This window comes from Passer domesticus, chromosome 6, assembly GCF_036417665.1.
Source record: "Passer domesticus isolate bPasDom1 chromosome 6, bPasDom1.hap1, whole genome shotgun sequence".
Lineage (NCBI taxonomy): Eukaryota > Metazoa > Chordata > Aves > Passeriformes > Passeridae > Passer > Passer domesticus.
In genome coordinates, this window is record NC_087479.1 from 1720179 (window position 1) to 1736007 (window position 15829).

A 15829-nucleotide genomic window follows, 5' to 3' on the forward strand; every position below is an offset into this window, starting at 1 on the left:
AACGAGGCAAAATTAAAGCACCTCTCAAACAAAAACAGAAGTTGGTTCAGCAGCAGTGAGAAAGGGGAACAGGAAATTTATTATTAGATGTGTTCTCTTGGTTATTCTGCTTTAGGGAGGTGAGAAACGCTGAAACTCGAGGGAAACTGAGAAAAATAAATCTAAATCTGGCTAAAGAGAATCCGTTTCACCAATTGTAAATACTTCAGAGCAGACATGCACCCAGAGGATGTTCTTGTGCAATGGAATTTGTTCAGCTGGGGGATATCTGGGTGCTGCAGATCTGAAGCACAGCACTGGGATGGAATACAGGGTATAAATGTTGATTATTTCTAGGAGACTAATTAGAACTTCTCCGGGTAATTAGAAATTTCATTTGATTGCTAAGAATCACTGCGAGTCTAATCCCGCAGTTATCACCAAATGAAAGGTTTGGAAAATGATGACTACTGCTCAATTCCCGAGGGAGCCATTAGACTGAGGATATATACAAATAATCCCTGAAACGTGGGAAGAGAATAAAAAAATTTATGTAAACAATAAAGATACATTTTTTTTTTTCCAGGAGTTCAGAGTCACCTCCAACAGCAACTTTTCTTACAAGTAAAATTATTACCGTGGATGCGATTAGAACATTGTTAAACTGTTAAGAATGGAAAGTTCTGCTGGTGCACCACAGAACTCGTGGGTTCTATGTCCTGCAGCAGCACGTGGAGGTCAGAACAGGCACGGAACAAGAGAAGGAAATGGTGAAACAAAAGAGGCTAGTCGAGCTCGTAGAGCAGGGGGCTGTGGAAGCGCAGCGGGCAGCGCGCGCGGTGCTCGCGGAGGAGCCGCACGCTGCCGTCCTCGGGGTTCACCTCCCGCAGAACGGGGGACCCTGCCCTGCTGCCCGGCCCCGGGGCTGCCCCCTGCTCCCCAGGCCCATCCCCACGGCCCTGCAGCCCTGCTGCTGCTCCCAGGCCCGGGGCTGTGCCTGCTGCTGCTGCAGCACTTTCTAAATCGGGCTGCGCTCGGCCGGATCCGCCGGGAATCGCTGAGCCGGTGGCAGGAGGTTCGTGCTGCAGACAATGGGGTGAGGCACAGCCTGCTCTTCCCCTTGCTGCGGCTGTGGGAGCTGGGCTGGATCCTGCAGCAGCTCCCTCGGCTGCGGGACGCTTTGTTTCTGCCTTGGTTTCGGGGTTGTGGCTGTGGGCTCCCCCTGAGCTGCCAGGTGCTCCTTGTCCCTCACGTTCCTGTGGCTGTCAAGGAAATAAATGAATTATTTTGTAGCTGGAACAAACTGTGCACGCAAAGACACGAGAGATTTGTTTCTCCAACAGCTCAGCTCCACTGGGATAGTGGGAAGTGTCCCTGGAAGCCTGATTTGGATCCTTAAGGTTCCAAATCAGGCTGTGATTCCAGGATTCTCCTTCCAGGATTCTCCTTCCAGAATCCAAGTGAGCAGGTGCTGAGGTTTTCCTGCTCTTGTCTGGTGTGTGGGAATGAGGGGCAGGGAGGTCGTTCTGCTTCCCCAGGGTTTCCTGCTTCCCCTTCCAGCCCCAGCCACTCACCACACCCAGCCTGATCCCCAAATCCCCAAATCCCCAAATCCCAGCGGCCGCAGAACCAGCCAGGGGATCTCAGCTCTTGTTGCAAGGTTGGAGCCTTGCAGTTAGGGAAATTCCTGGCCTGTGGGGCTAACCTGGGAATTGCAGTTTGCCTCGGGAGAGGAGGAGCTGGGAGAGGTGCTGTCCAAACAGCACTTGCCCCGTTTCACCATTTCTGGGAGTTTTGGCAAAGAACAGCTGGTCATTCATAGGTCCCTGTCAGTGCAGAGCCAGGAGCAGCCAGGATCTATCCAAGAGCAGCTGGATTCATGGAATCAGAGACAGAGTCTCCCTCTCACAGCCCCAAACCACAGGAAACTCAGGAAACACCAGTGAGTCCTTTCCAAACGGGACAGCTCTCCCACAGAACAGGGTCATGGAATGCCCTGAGTTGGAAGGGACCCTCAGGAATCATCAGCTCTGTGCTGGAGATTGTATAAATGGGATGGGACTGCTGGGATATGGGTTTTGAGTTTTATTGTGGTATTACAGTCTTATTATATGGTTGAGATAATTGAAAGATGGTAATAGTTTACATCTGGTTAGTGGCAAAGATTTTTCTGTTACAGAGCATTTAAAAAACTTTCTAGCCAATAGCACATGAAACATATTTTTCTACAATCTTAAAATCCACCTTAACCAAATCTAAAACTCAAACTATTGTTTAATATCCTTACTTACTATACTATTATACCTTTTCTACTTTCAAACTTTACAACTACAACTAACTCTAAATTCTCTACTCTTTCTATTTTTAAAACCTACTTTCACAACTTTCTAAAAATCCTCTTACCTTTATTTCCCACAAACTCCAACTGCTGGCCCCACACAGGAGCAGGAATGGGATGATTTAAGCTATCTCAGCTGCCCTAAGCTCCCAGAAGGGACTCATCTGCTCTCCAACACTTAGAATTTCAATTTTTCATGTCCAGCCCACAGCAGCTGTGAGAGCTGAGCTGGATCCCCTATCTTTGGGAACTGCTCAGGCTCCAGCCCAGCTCCAGAGGTCGTGTGCTTCCTCTGAGCTCGCCTCCCAGTGACCCAGCTAAACATTAACCCAGCTGCAGCCTCCAGCCCATGGCCACAGCAGGACCTGCTTCCTTCTGCTTTTTATGCTTCCTTCAGGAAGAGTTTAATCGGAATTTTGGATGCAGTGCCTACCCAGAAATCCCAGTGAATGTGGGGGGTTTGCCTCACATTTTGTTCCTGACAAAATGAACATTTTGATTTCTTCATGTGTCCATCTCTTTTGCCAGTTTAATCCCCTGGCAGATCCCAGAAACAGCCAGGCTTGTTCTGGACAGGGGAAGGAGAGCCTGAGTGAGGCCTCAAACTACAAGGATTGAATTTGAGACCAGTGTTTAAGATTAATAGCCTCATGTTTAATTATCTACACAACAGGAACCCACCAAGTATTCCAATACATGGACTGAATAAAGATGAGGCAGGATTCTTCCCAGACAAAACCCTCTAGGATTTCTCTACCTGTACAAGGCTGAGTGGGTGCAAGGAAAAAGCACTTTTTAAATGACTGGATCACAGCTCTGCACCTTCCAAATGAAACAGAGGAGGTTTCAATCCTTTGGTCACATGAAATGGCACAAAGACAAGTTTTACTTCTGAAAAGTGACATTTCCAGTCCTGGGCTTTCCCTGCTTCCTCAGGACAAAACAGGAACCAAGCTGTTTCAGTGGGATTTGACAGGATCTTGCTGAAGAACATAAATCAGCCTGTGCTGCTGCTGGATCCTTACCTCCACCCTGATTTGAATTCTGTCCTCAGTAACATCCAGCACTTCAATTAATGGCTGGCTTTCCAGTGCTGATTGGGAGCAAGGGGAAGGGCAGAAAGCAGTGCCTAGAAATCCATCAACGTTCTCCTCGCTGACAAACAATCTCTCCTAAAGAAAAAGACAGAAAACAGCAGGTTATGTTCTTTTTGTGCTACACTTCAGGGGTACTGGGGCTAAAAAGTCACTGCAAAGAAAGCCAGGACAGCAATTCCCAAGTTTCACAGCACACTCAAGTCTCGACAGAGAAATTCTAAGCCAGACATTCAAAGAATGAGGTGAAATGAATTAAAACCAGTGCTCAGCTAATTTTGCTTGAAAGTGCAAATCTGCATCGTATCAAATAGAAAGGAAATATTATTTCTCTCTTTGGGTGGGTGATTAATACATAGATGCAGACTCTCTCTGAAAAATGATCTGTACCAACCTCGTTCCACCTGTCTCAAGCCCAGGAAGGTGTCAGACTGCTGTGGGTTTGTGTCCTGGCAAAACAGGACACAGGGAAACACAAACACCTCCCTGGAGGGGCACTGCAGGATCTTCACTGCAGGATCAGATCTGGAACCCTCAGGGCTGATCCATTCACACCCAGCACTGAGGCTGCTCCGATCTCCGTGCAGACAAACCAGTTGGAAAAAAAAACAAAAAGGAGAGGTATCCACAGGCAGAGACACAGCCTGGGGTGTGTTTCCAGGCTGTCCATAAACAACCTGAAACGTGTTGCTACGGGTTTAGAGATTTAAATCAGTTACAGGTAATTAAAGGCCCTAAAATATATCCTGGAGGGGCTGTTTCATAGAACTGCAGAGCTCTCCCTGTCCTTGTGTTATTCACACATCATCTGTGCAGGCTGAGGGGAAGGGCAGACAAAATAAAAATGGTCTGACCTGGAGCAGTGGTTTAGGTTCTGGGAATTACCTTCTCTATTTAATTGGAAATAACAGGGACAAGTTGCAAACCTTCCACATTAAGTCATACTTTTCAATTTCTCGGTCCAGTTCAACCTTCTTGTCAATCCAGCGAAAGTTAAATTCAATTATCACTGACATCTTGCAGACCAAGAAGCAAAAAGGCAATTCTGCACATTTTTGGCCCCCTGTGGATGGAGCCTTATGCACAGCCAGATGTCACATTGTGTCTGAGGTACAAAATTTAACTGTCATCTTGAAAAAAAAAAAACAAACCAGGACTGCAAAAATAAGCCAGAGTCCTATTTTTTCCACTAGTTAAATTAGAAATCACAATATGGAAAGTCATAACACACGTACTGTTGGTTTTCCAAGGCAGAGGATTGGATTCATTTTCTATCCAGAAAGATTAGAATCCAGGCAAAGAGCCAGCACTGGATGCTGGGATGGTTTGGGGAGAGATTAAAGTGCAGCAGAGCTGCCCTGACTGAAAACCCTCTCAGAACATCCCGCCTTCTTGCATTTCTGCATGCAAAGCCTAAAATTCGTATTCCCTCGTGCTGCATCCTCTCCTGCCTGCCAGAGAGGGATCTGCCAGAGCTTCGGGCTGTGGAAATGCTCTGCAGAGTTCAGAACAAGGCAGGGGCTGCAGACACAAAATCTGTGCAGCACCACGAGCTCCTGAACCCCATCCTGGGGCAGCTCAGCATTCCCAGCTCTGCCCTGGGCTGCTTGGCCCACAGAGCACACACTGCTCAGCCTCCCTGCAGGGGATTTGGGATTTTGGTGCCCTGCCTGCACGTCCAAGGACAGCAAAGCACAACCCTCCTCACCCAGCTGAAAATCCAAGTCAGGAATCTCAGCGTGGTTTGGTTGGAGGGGACATCAGCTCATCTCATTCCAGCTCCTGCCATGGGATTTATTTCAGGACCTTTCATTACCTTCCACTAGACCAGGTTGCACCAAGTCCCATCCTACTTTTCCTCCATAAAATGAGGAAAATAATCTCTTTTCCCTCTGAAAATCCGCCTCTGTGGCTGTGTCAGGGACACCCTCCCTCTCCTCCTCGGAGCAATCAGGACTTTGAAATCTGGCAACAAACACCCTGAATCTTTCTGGAGAATTTCTTCCTGATTAAAAGCAAAAGAATTTGATTTCTTCACAGAAAATACAATTTAAAAACAAAAACTGAATGGGAGGTCTATTATCAGGAAAGGCTCTTCCCCAGAGGGTGCTGGCAGTGCCCAGGCTCCCCAGGGAATGGTGACATTCCCGAGGCTGCCAGAGCTCCAGGAGCTGCCAGGGATGCCCAGGCTGGGATGCTGGGGGTCTGGGCAGGGCCAGGAGCTGGATCAATGATCCCTGTGGGTCCCTTCCAGCTCAGAATATCCCACAATTCTGTGATTAATCATTGCTTTAAATGAGGATAAAAAGTAACCCCTTGTGCTGCTGCTCCGTTAATTCTGACTCACTGCCCAAACCAATTTTTCCAAGTTTCATCTCAGCCCAACACTGAATTCCCAGAAGTATTTACCATGTTATCCCATCCCTACCCACGGCCTGCCATAAATCAAGGACCTGGGGTGTGTTTGTTATCAGGAAGGTGATTATCATTAGCCTGTTCCACCAGGCACTGTAACTCAGACTTTGCATTCACGGGGAGCACACACCGAGGCATTTATATTACTGCAGATGTTATCAGAGCACAGACCTTGGAAAAAAATGATTCAGGAATTTATTCTAAAGCCTGCTCTGCCTTCCAAGCCAGAGCAAACAGAGGACAACCATCTGCAGCTGATTTCAATGACCCTGTAAAATAATTCTTCAATTTCAGCCGTTTATTTTCTGGTATTTATGATGCTCTCTTAGCAACTTTGAATTTAATTTGTTTTTCCCTGCACACACTGTCATCTGCTGTTTGGTACACATTCATTTTTCCCTGTGACTAAACTGAGACCAAATTAACATCAACCTTAGCAGGGCTGACTGTGGTTTCTGGAACACTTCATCATTCAAACCCATCCTTGTGTCTCACAGCCGAGCTGCTCCCCTCCTGGCTCCCTCAGCACCCAAATGGGTTTATTCTGCTTTAATTCCTCCAAACTGAAGACACTTTCCATCCAGAGTTACCTCCCACGCAGGCTGCAAGTTTGAAAAGCAGGACAGATTTCAAGCTTAAATTATTTTGGTGGCTCCTGTAATGAGAGGATCAGGGAATCTCAGGGATTTAAATCCCATCCAGCTCCAAGGCAGGGACCTTCCACTGTCCCAGGCTGCTCCAAACCCCATCCAAACCACCCTTGGGCTCTTCCAGGGATGGGGCAGCCACAACCTCTCTCATCAACACCCAACAATTGAAGCCAATATGGGAAAGGACCTGGATTTCCTGACCTCTGCATTTGTGGGATCCCAGCACAAACCAGCTCTGAGAGCTGAGAATCTGAAGCTCAAAGTTTTGGTACCTGTAGTGAAATTAAAACTTTCCTGAGGTGCTCATGACTGCGAAGATGAAACAGCTCCAAAGAAGCTTTGATGAGCTTCATCAGCAGGTTAATAATGTTTCCTGACATAACTGTTTTGTGTAGTCATGGTATTCCCAAAATGCAGCTACCAATTAAAGACTATTCAGAAATTAGTTTGTTTTATAGCAGAAGCAAACTAATTATGGTCCTTAATGTAGCTTGGGAAAGGGATTGCTTTGAAAAATGTGAAATAATAAGTTTGTTGTGTTCTCCTTCTTTGTCCTTCTCTGACCTCCCAAAAAACTTGCCAAGAGTCTTGAAATGCTGAACACAGAATTAACTGAACCAAAAATAAACTGCTGGAGGATTACATTCAACAGCCCCAGTTTCCAGCAGCATCTTCTTAGAAGCAACCCCTGACTATTACAATAAGTCTTTATAGTAGCTTGGAAATTGAAAATTATGACTTTAAATAGCTTGGAAATGAGAGCAAAACAGCTCTCCAGGATGGATTTCTCCATGAAAGGTGGCAAAGGTTTGAAACATCCACGTCTGACACGTCCCAACACGGCTCTCAGGGCTTCATGCTTGGTTGACTTGCCAACCAAGGAACACTTTTATCCACAAGAGCTCAAATTCTGAGCTCAGAGAGGACAAGGACAGCCCAGCATGGCCCAAGGGGGCATTTCCAGTCCTTGGGGAGATTTCCACGTGGTCCCAGTGCCAGCAGCAACAGAGCTCTCCCACCTCCAGCTCCACACAAGTGGCGTAGGGAAATGTAGATAGGAGATTGGGAACTGGGAATTCCTGGCTGGGAGGGTGGGCAGGCCCTGGCACAGGGTGCCCAGAGCAGCTGTGGCTGCCCCTGGATCCCTGGCAGTGCCCAAGGCCAGGCTGGAGCAGCCCAGATCACCTCACCAGGCCCCAGCCTCTTCTAGGGGCACTCAATCATCCCAGAATCCCAGAATGGTTTGGGTTGGAAGGGAACTTAAATCCCACCCCGTGCCAGCCCTGCCATGGCAGGGACACCTCCCACTGTCCCAGGGTGCCCCAGTGTCCAGCCTGGCCTTGGGCACTGCCAGAGATCCAGGGGCAGCCACAGCTGCTCTGGCAATTCCAGCCCAGCCAGCAATTCCCAGTTCCCAATCTCCCACCCATCCCTGCCCTCTGGCAGTGGGAGCCATTCCCTGGGTCCTGTCCCTCCATGCCTTGTCCCCAGTCCCTCTGCAGCTCTCCTGGAGCCCCTTCAGGCCCTGCCAGGGGCTCTGAGCTCTCCCTGGAGCCTTCTCCTCTCCAGGGAACATTCCCAGCTCTCCCAGCCTGCCTCCAGAGCAGCTCCAGCCCTTGGAGCAGCTCCATGGCTTCTCTGGACTTGCTTCAACAGCTCCACGTTTTTTTTACCCACTGCTTTCTGAAGGAAAAAGCAGCAGGAGCTTCCAAAGGGTCTCCTTCACCAGGCACTGGTGGCTGTGCCAAGCAGAAAAATCACTCCCATGTAGAACATCCTGCATGGAGGCCTCAACACTCCAGGAAAGTTAAACAAAACTTCCCTATCTCTGAGCAATTCCCATTTGGATCCCTCACACACAGCCTAACTCAGACCCAGCTCCAACCATGAACTCCTCAGGAATGCTCAATATAATCTTTTTCAGCCTGTAAATGTAGCGGGAAAAAAAAAAAGAAAAAAGCAATGCATAGGAAAGCAGAGGAAATATTTCCTCTGTTTTCCTCTGCTCCCTGCTGTTCTCTGGAGCCCCGTGGGGGTTTATGTGAGTTAAATCCTAATATTCTCCACGAGATCTGACGGGGTCTTTTAGGAAAGGGATGGGCTGGCTGCAACTCCCTGCCCAGCCAGGGGTACCCAGGGGGAACTGCCCAGAGGAATGAGCACACATCCTCTGAACAAACCCACTGCAGGCCCCTGAGGAGGGCAGGAAGGGTGTGGATCAGCCCAGACGGGAATTCCTGCAGGAACCAGCCTTTTTCTAATCCCATGAAAATAACACACACGACCCCAGAACTGCAGAATGAATTCCCTGCCAATTGTTTCACATGCTCCAAGAACTGAGCCCCCAAGTCTCAGCAGCTCAATAGACCCCCAGAAAACTGCTTTTTATTTCTCTTAGGAATCGAGCATTTAACCCCAGGAGGCCAAACATTCCAAGACATTCCAAGTGCTTTCCAAAGGCACAATTTTCCTAATTGCCCAGCTCCAGCACTACCATAAACCAGGACACACTGGGACATGTTCTCAGAAGCCCTGCCTGGCAGGCTCACAAATTGTATTAATGGTTATTTAACTCCCAACAGTTCCTCCTCCATCATTTTCTCCGCAGGCTGTGTTGTCTGGAAATGAAGGGGAACTCTCTGATGCTGGAGTTTCCCAGGCCTGAATTCCCAGGATTTAAGCAAAAGGTGTAGAAGGTTATAGAGGGTGAACTGCAATGAAGAGCAGTGGGGAGAGCACAGCCCATGGCTGGAATTTCGAGGCAAAGAGCAGAGATCCTGGCAGTGGGGAAATCAGGCAGCTTCTCCAGGTCAGGAGATCATTCCCTGGGAAAACAGGGCCTGGAGCAAGGCCTGAAGAAGGATCAGCACTGTGGTCTCTGCTGCAGCGACTGAGCACCAGTGCAGTGACAAAAGGTGGCTTCTGAACCCCTGAAATATGTGACCCTAAGCCCACAACATGGAATCTTTATTTTTATAGGATTTCTGGTCGCCATAACCAGCCATAGAATCAAGAGGATGGAAAGAGCTCCAAGATCATCCAGTCCAGCTGCAGTGTGGACATTCTGGTTTGCCCAAGGAGTGAAACTCCTCACAGTTAAAGTCCAGGGAGGAGCAGGGCACTGCAAAGATTTCCTGAAAAGAGGCACTTGCTGGGGTGGGAATTCCAAGTGCTCGGCATCTATGGAAACTGAGCTCTAAATAGATCCTCTTCCAGCACAGGGATTCAGCCACTGCTGACTACAAAAGGAAAAGCAGCTCTTGAAGTTCTCTTGCAAGCATGGTGTTCTGAGGATGAGCTCAACTCGTTCTTCCACCAGCACGTGGATCAGAGCAGCTTCCAAGGAGGAATTGGCATTAATGGGAGTGATGTGGGCAGGCAGCCCCATGGCATGGGACAAGGAGGAACAGCCACCATGGCATGGGGCAAGAGGAACAGCCACCATGGCATGGGACAAGAGGAACAGCCACCATGGCATGGCACAACGAGGAACAGCCACCATGGCATGGGACAACGAGGAACAGCCACCATGGCATGGGACAAGAGGAACAGCCACCATGGCATGGGGCAACGAGGAACAGCCACCATGGCATGGGACAACGAGGAACAGCCACCATGGCATGGGACAAGAGGAACAGCCACCATGGCATGGGACAAGAGGAACAGCCACCATGGCATGGGGCAACGAGGAACAGCCACCATGGCATGGGACAAGGAGGAGGGACAGACTCTGAACTAACCCAGGGAGGAATAATCTGTTCCATGGAACACCACAGCAACCCTTGGCTTTCCCAGAACGGAGCAGAGCAGGAATTCCATAGCTGTTAAAAACACTGGACAGGGCCTGGAGCAACCTGGGACAGGGAAAGGTGTCCCTGTCCATGGAACTTGAGCTTTAAGATCCCTCCCAACCCAAACCATTCCAGGATTCACTTTTGCCAGGCACCATCCTCTGGCAACGCTGCTGTGAGAGAGGAGATGACCAACAAGCAGACTGGGAGGTGCAGGATAAAATTCCTGCTCCAGGATAAAATTCCTGCTCCAGGATAAGATTCCTGCTCCAGGATTGTAAGAAAAGATTCCTGCTCCAGGATAAAAGTCCTGCTCCAGGATAAGATTCTTGCTCCAGGATAAGATTCTTGCTCCAGAATAAGATTCCTGCTCCAGGATTGTAAGAAAAGATTCCTGCTCCAGGATAAGATTCCTGCTTCAGGATTGTAAGAAAAGATTCCTGCTCCAGAGTAAGATTCCTGCTCCAGGATAACATGCCTGCTCCAGGATTGTAAGAAAAGATTCCTGCTCCAGGATAAAATTCATGCTCCAGCATAAAATTCCTGCTCCAAGACTAAGAAAAGATTCCTACTCCTGGATAAAATTCCTGCTCCAGGATAAGATTCCTGCTCAGGATAAAATTTCTGCTCCAGGATAAGATCCTGCTCCAGGACTGTAAGAAAAGATTCCTACTCCTGGATAAAATTCCTGCTCCAGGATAAGATCCTGCTCGCCTCAGCCCCAAAGCTCCCTTCAGGCACAGACTGCTCTGCACTCTGCAGTGACTGATGTGACTCGTTCCAGGTCTCAGTGCAAGCACCACAGCTCTGATTTACAGAATGAGACTCAAGGCAGAAAAGCCCCCAAGGTGGCCTCAGACAAATTGAAGGAATCAACATAAGTAGAAGAAAAGCGACCAGGAACAAATGGTTAATGGCCAGAAGGCAGCAAGTAATAGTGGCTCTAATTAAATATTCATTTTTCTCCCTTCACTCTGAGCGAGTGCAGCTCTCAGGCACTTTGGGGAAATAGCACAGATTTTAAAAAAAGCAAACAGGACAAATGACTTCAGTTTATTTCTCCTGCTTCAATTTGCAGGCCCAGTGTCCAAAAGGACTGGAGGCCAGGAAAATCTCTTGGAGTCTGCTGTGGATGAATGGCCAGGAAGCTGATGACTAATGCCCAATCTCCTTCTCCTACTCCACCCAAAACATTTTGCAATTTATAATAAAATCAGCATATCCAAGGGGTTTTTGTAACCCACAAAGGCAAAAATCCCATTACTGGGTGGCCTTTTAAAACCTTTCAATCACAAAAATGCTCCTCCAGTTGCAGTAACAAATCCACACACCAAACTTCCAACCACTAGTGCAGCCACCACCAAGTTCACCCCTAAGCCATGCTCTCAAGTGCCACATCCACAGGTTTTTCTGAGCATTCCCAGGGATGGGGACTCCCTGGGCAGCCTCAGTACCTGCACAGAAAACAGGCAGGAGTTTACACAGTGGCAGCAGCAGGCAGTGAACAGCAGCCCTGAGTGTTCTGTGGCCCCACGTGCACAGACTCGCAGGCTCCTGCTCCGGTAAAAGCAAAGGAAATGCTCTGCAAACAGCCCAGCGTGGGTGGTTCTCCATAAATTCATCATCTCTGATGCTTCCCCGAAATGATCAGCTCCTCCTTCACAGGAATTGCTGCTGTAAGAGGTGTGTGGCTGCTAAATGGGAAACTCACCGTGGTTTCAGCTGCACAAACACTAATTGGATAAATATCTTTCAAAATCATGCACAGGTCATTTCTAGTTGGAGGGATGGAGCAATTAAGCTGCTCCAAGCCAAGTCCATCCCAGTGGATGTGCTTGCAGCCTGCCAGCTTCCTGGACATGCAATCCCACTGCACGTGATCCAAACTGCAGAGGGTTTTATTGCTCTCAACTCCAGCCAAACTCCAAATCCCATGGCTAGAAGGTTGCACAAGGACTGTGCAGCTTTAATCCCTGCTCATGAGAAACTGTCTGCAAGTCTGAGCTCACAGAGGAAACGTGGCTCTCCACAAAGCTTGTGTGAGTGATTCTGGACTGTGTCACAAGGTGGGCATCCCTTTGGGGACAGTGGATGCAGCCACCCCACCACGGGAACATCACTGCCCAACAACCCATAAAACCAGAAAATACTAATTAGGATCACATTCAGACAGAGCAGGTGATGATTTACCCCAGCAAAGCGGGACAGTTCACAGCTGCTGCTTGCTGTTCTGCTCTGGCTGAACAATGGGGGGGGTTCCTGTGGCTGTAAATGGGAATTCTGTCCCAAAACACCGACACAGGGACACTCCCCTACACTTCATGACGGTGTGTGCACACGTGTGTAAGCCTGGTGTATCATAAACAGCTTTCTTTGTGTGAGCAGGCTGCACGAGCCATTTACAGGCCCGTAAAAGTGAGCACCAAGGACATAGAGAACACAGGCACCGTTTTCATTCATCGCCACAACTTCCCTCAGAAACACCTTTGTACAGGAGGCAGAAGTCACTCCAATTCCAAGGGTGAAGCTGCCAGCTCCACGGCGTGACCTCGTACGAGACAGGTCCCGGCGCTGCCACCCGGGAGCAGCTCTGGGAGGAGGCAGCAGCAGAGCCAGCACCCAGCCGCCACACCGGGCCCGGCGACACCCAGCCGTGGCACCGTTACCTGCAGAGCGGAGGGCTCCGGGCCGAAGCTGAACTTGTCCCAGAGGCCGGTGCTGCCGGGGGCCTTGGCGAGCCGCAGCACGGCGTTGTGGGCCGAGACGCTGACGGCGCTCTCGGGGGACAGCAGCGCGCCGGGCAGCCGCAGGAACAGGGCGAAGGCCGCGCTGCCCGCGCGGAAGCGGAGGCTGTAGTGGCGGCTGCCCACGGCCCCGCGCAGGCTCTGCGGCTCGATGCCGGGCACCTGCAGCAGCAGCGTGAGGGACGCCTCGTCCTGCCGGGCACGGAAGGGAGGGCAGGCGGCCATCTCGCTGGGGTGGGCCTCGGAGGGCATGGCCGGCTCGGGGCCGGCCGTGAGGGAAGCGGCACCGGAGCAGGGCAGGGCCGGGCCCCGGGCCTCGGGGAAGGGCCCGGAGCGGGGGTCAGCGGCTGGACCAGCGGGGGGCTCAGAGATGGGAGCAGTGGAGGGTTCAGAGATGGGAGCAGTGGAAGGCTCAGAGATGGGAGCAGTGGAAGGTTCAGCAGGGGAGACAGCAAAGGGTTCAGAGGATGGATCAGTAGTAGGTTCAGCAGGGGGTTCAGAAGTTGGATCAGTGGAAGGTTCAGAGGTTGGATCAGTGGAAGGTTCAGAGATGGGATCAGTGGAAGGTTCAGCAGGGAAGTCAGAGGTTGGATCAGTGGAAGGTTCAGAGGCTGGATCAGTGGAAGGTTCAGAGGTTGGATCAGTGGAAGGTTCAGAGATGGGATCAGTGGAAGGTTCAGAGGATGGATCAGTGGAAGGTTCAGCAGGGAGTTCAGAGGTTGGATCAGTGGAAGGTTCAGAGGCTGGATCAGTGGAAGGTTCAGAGATGGGATCAGTGGAAGGTTCAGAGACGGGATCAGTGGAAGGTTCAGCAGGGAAGTCAGAGGTTGGATCAGTGGCGGGTTCAGAGGCTGGATCAGTAGCAGGTTCAGCAAGGGAGTGAGCAAAGGATTGAGAGGGTTCAGAGGTTGGATCAGTGGTGGGTTCAGCAGGGGGTTCAGAAATGGGATCAGCAGCAGGTTCAGTAGAGGGTTCAGAGGTCGGATCAGTGGCAGGTTCAGCGGGGAGTTCAGAGGTTGGATCAGGGGCGGGTTCAGTGCAGGGTTCAGAGGTTGGATCAGGGGCGGGTTCAGCAGGGAGGTCAGAGGCTGGATCAGCGGGAGGTTCACCCGGGGGTTCAGCGGGTGGGTCACAGAGTGGGTCTAGGGGCAGCTCAGCCGGGGGCTCGGCGGGCGGATCACCGCGCTCCGCGCCGCCAGGCCCGAGTTCCGGGGGAGGAGCCGCTCCGCCGCCCGCCCCTGCCGGGGCTGCCTCTGCCGGGCCCCCGGCGCCGGGCTCGGCCCCCTGCAGCCGCTCTCCGGCCGGCCGCACCACGGGCAGCGTGACCTGCAGCTGCCGCCGGGCCCGGTCGAAGGCGGCGCGCCCGGCGCTCTCGTCCACGTCGTAGGGCAGGCGGAGGCGCAGGCGGTAGGCGGGACAGCGCGAGTCCAGCCGCAGCTCCCGCCCGCGGAGCTCCAGCTCCGCCTCCGCGGCCGAGCGCAGCAGCGGCAGCTCCACCGTCACCAGCAGCTCCCGCGGCACCGGGCTGGGCGCCGAGTCGCGGCTGTGCCGGTAGTCCTGCAGGTCCACGTAGGAGCGGTGGCGGATGCTCCAGCGCGGCGTGGTGGGGCCGGGGGGCGGCGGGGCCGCGGCGGGCGAGCAGCCCCCGGTGGCGGCGGCGGGCGGGGCAGGCAAGGGGAAGGGCGGCAGCGGGGACTCGTCGTCCTCGGGCGGCTTCGGGGCGCCGCCGGGCAGCGGGGAGCGGATGACGGGCGCCTGCGGGACGCCCTTGTAGGAGACGCCTCGCAGGACGGCGGCGTTGTTGCGGTCCAGGCGCACCCCGCAGTGGCTCTCCACGGCCTCCAGCGCCGTGTCGCGGAGCAGGCGGCGGAAGCGGGCGCTGCGGGCGGCCAGGCGCAGCGCGGCGGGGTGGAACACCACGTCGTACAGGAGGCGGCGGCGGCCGGCGGGGCGCAGTTCCTCGCGGCCCGGGGCCAGGCTGTAGGGCAGCTCCCAGCGCTGCCCGCCGCGCTCGGCGCGGGCCCGCGGCTCGCCCACCAGCGGGTTGCTGCAGACATTGATGTAGCAGCGGCGGGAGCCCTCCTGGCTGGTGCGCAGCACGAAGCCCGGCGTCGGGTGCACGAAGCGCACCTCCACGCCGCGCTCCCGCTCCAGCGCCGCCACCTCCTCCTCGTACAGCCGGCGCTGCTCGGGGTCGGCGAGCTCGGCCGCGTACTCCGCGAACAGCGCACGGAAGCGCTCGTCGCGGAAGGCGCGCTGGAGCCGTTCCGCCTCCTCGGCGCTGAGGTCTAGGTCGTGCAGCCGGCCTGCGCCCGCCATGGTCCCGGCACGGCTCGGCTCGGCCCGGCCGGGAGCGCTGCTGGGGGAGCGCCGGACAAGATGGCGGGCGTTGCTGTGGTGACGGTAAACAAGATGGCGGCGCCGGCGCTGCTGTTGCTATGGAGACGGTAAACAACATGGCGGGCGGGCCCTCAGGGCCGAGGCCTCTCCGGCCCGGCCTCGCCTTTTCCCTGCCCGCAGTGGCCTCCTGGCAGCAGCAGGGATGGTTTTCCCCCGTCATCTCCTCATCCCTCTGCAAAGTGTATGGTCCCTCTCCATGCCACAGCTCCGAGCTCCGCTGCCATCCCCTCACAGAGCAGTTTTAAATCCTCGGCAGACCCCGCTTCCCTCCCCGCCCTGCTGTCCCCTCAGAGCCCGTATCCCGCTGTCCCTCCTCGTTCCTGCTGTGGAAAACGAGGTTCACTTTCCTGGTAAAATTTAAAAGTAAAATGAAGGACAGTAGGATACAAAAATAAAGGGAACAGCTGGGTGCTTGGCA

The 15829-nt window shown here is 52.5% G+C and overlaps 1 protein-coding gene across 1 annotated transcript; it reads right to left on the reverse strand.

The window, feature by feature from the left end:
• Positions 1-45: 45 nt before the first annotated feature.
• DNAAF2 (dynein axonemal assembly factor 2) lies at positions 46-15433 on the reverse strand. Its single transcript, XM_064422791.1, has 3 exons — positions 12934-15433; positions 3343-3489; positions 46-1241 (listed from the first exon to the last, which is right to left on the reverse strand). Exons 1-3 carry the CDS (start codon positions 15328-15330, stop codon positions 765-767), a joined length of 3021 nt encoding a protein of 1006 aa, XP_064278861.1. The 5' UTR covers positions 15331-15433; the 3' UTR covers positions 46-764.
• Between the last annotated feature and the right edge of the window lie 396 nt (positions 15434-15829).

Coding starts and splice junctions, on each gene's coding strand:
- DNAAF2 (XM_064422791.1), bottom strand. CDS start 15,330: ATGGCGGGCGCAGGCCGGCTGCACGACCTAGACCTCAGCGCCGAGGAG. Junction 3,490..12,933: donor CGGAGCCCTCCGCTCTGCAG/GTAACGGTGCCA, acceptor CTTTTTCTTTAG/GAGAGATTGTTTGTCAGCGA. Junction 1,242..3,342: donor GAATTCAAATCAGGGTGGAG/GTAAGGATCCAG, acceptor TTTCCTTGACAG/CCACAGGAACGTGAGGGACA.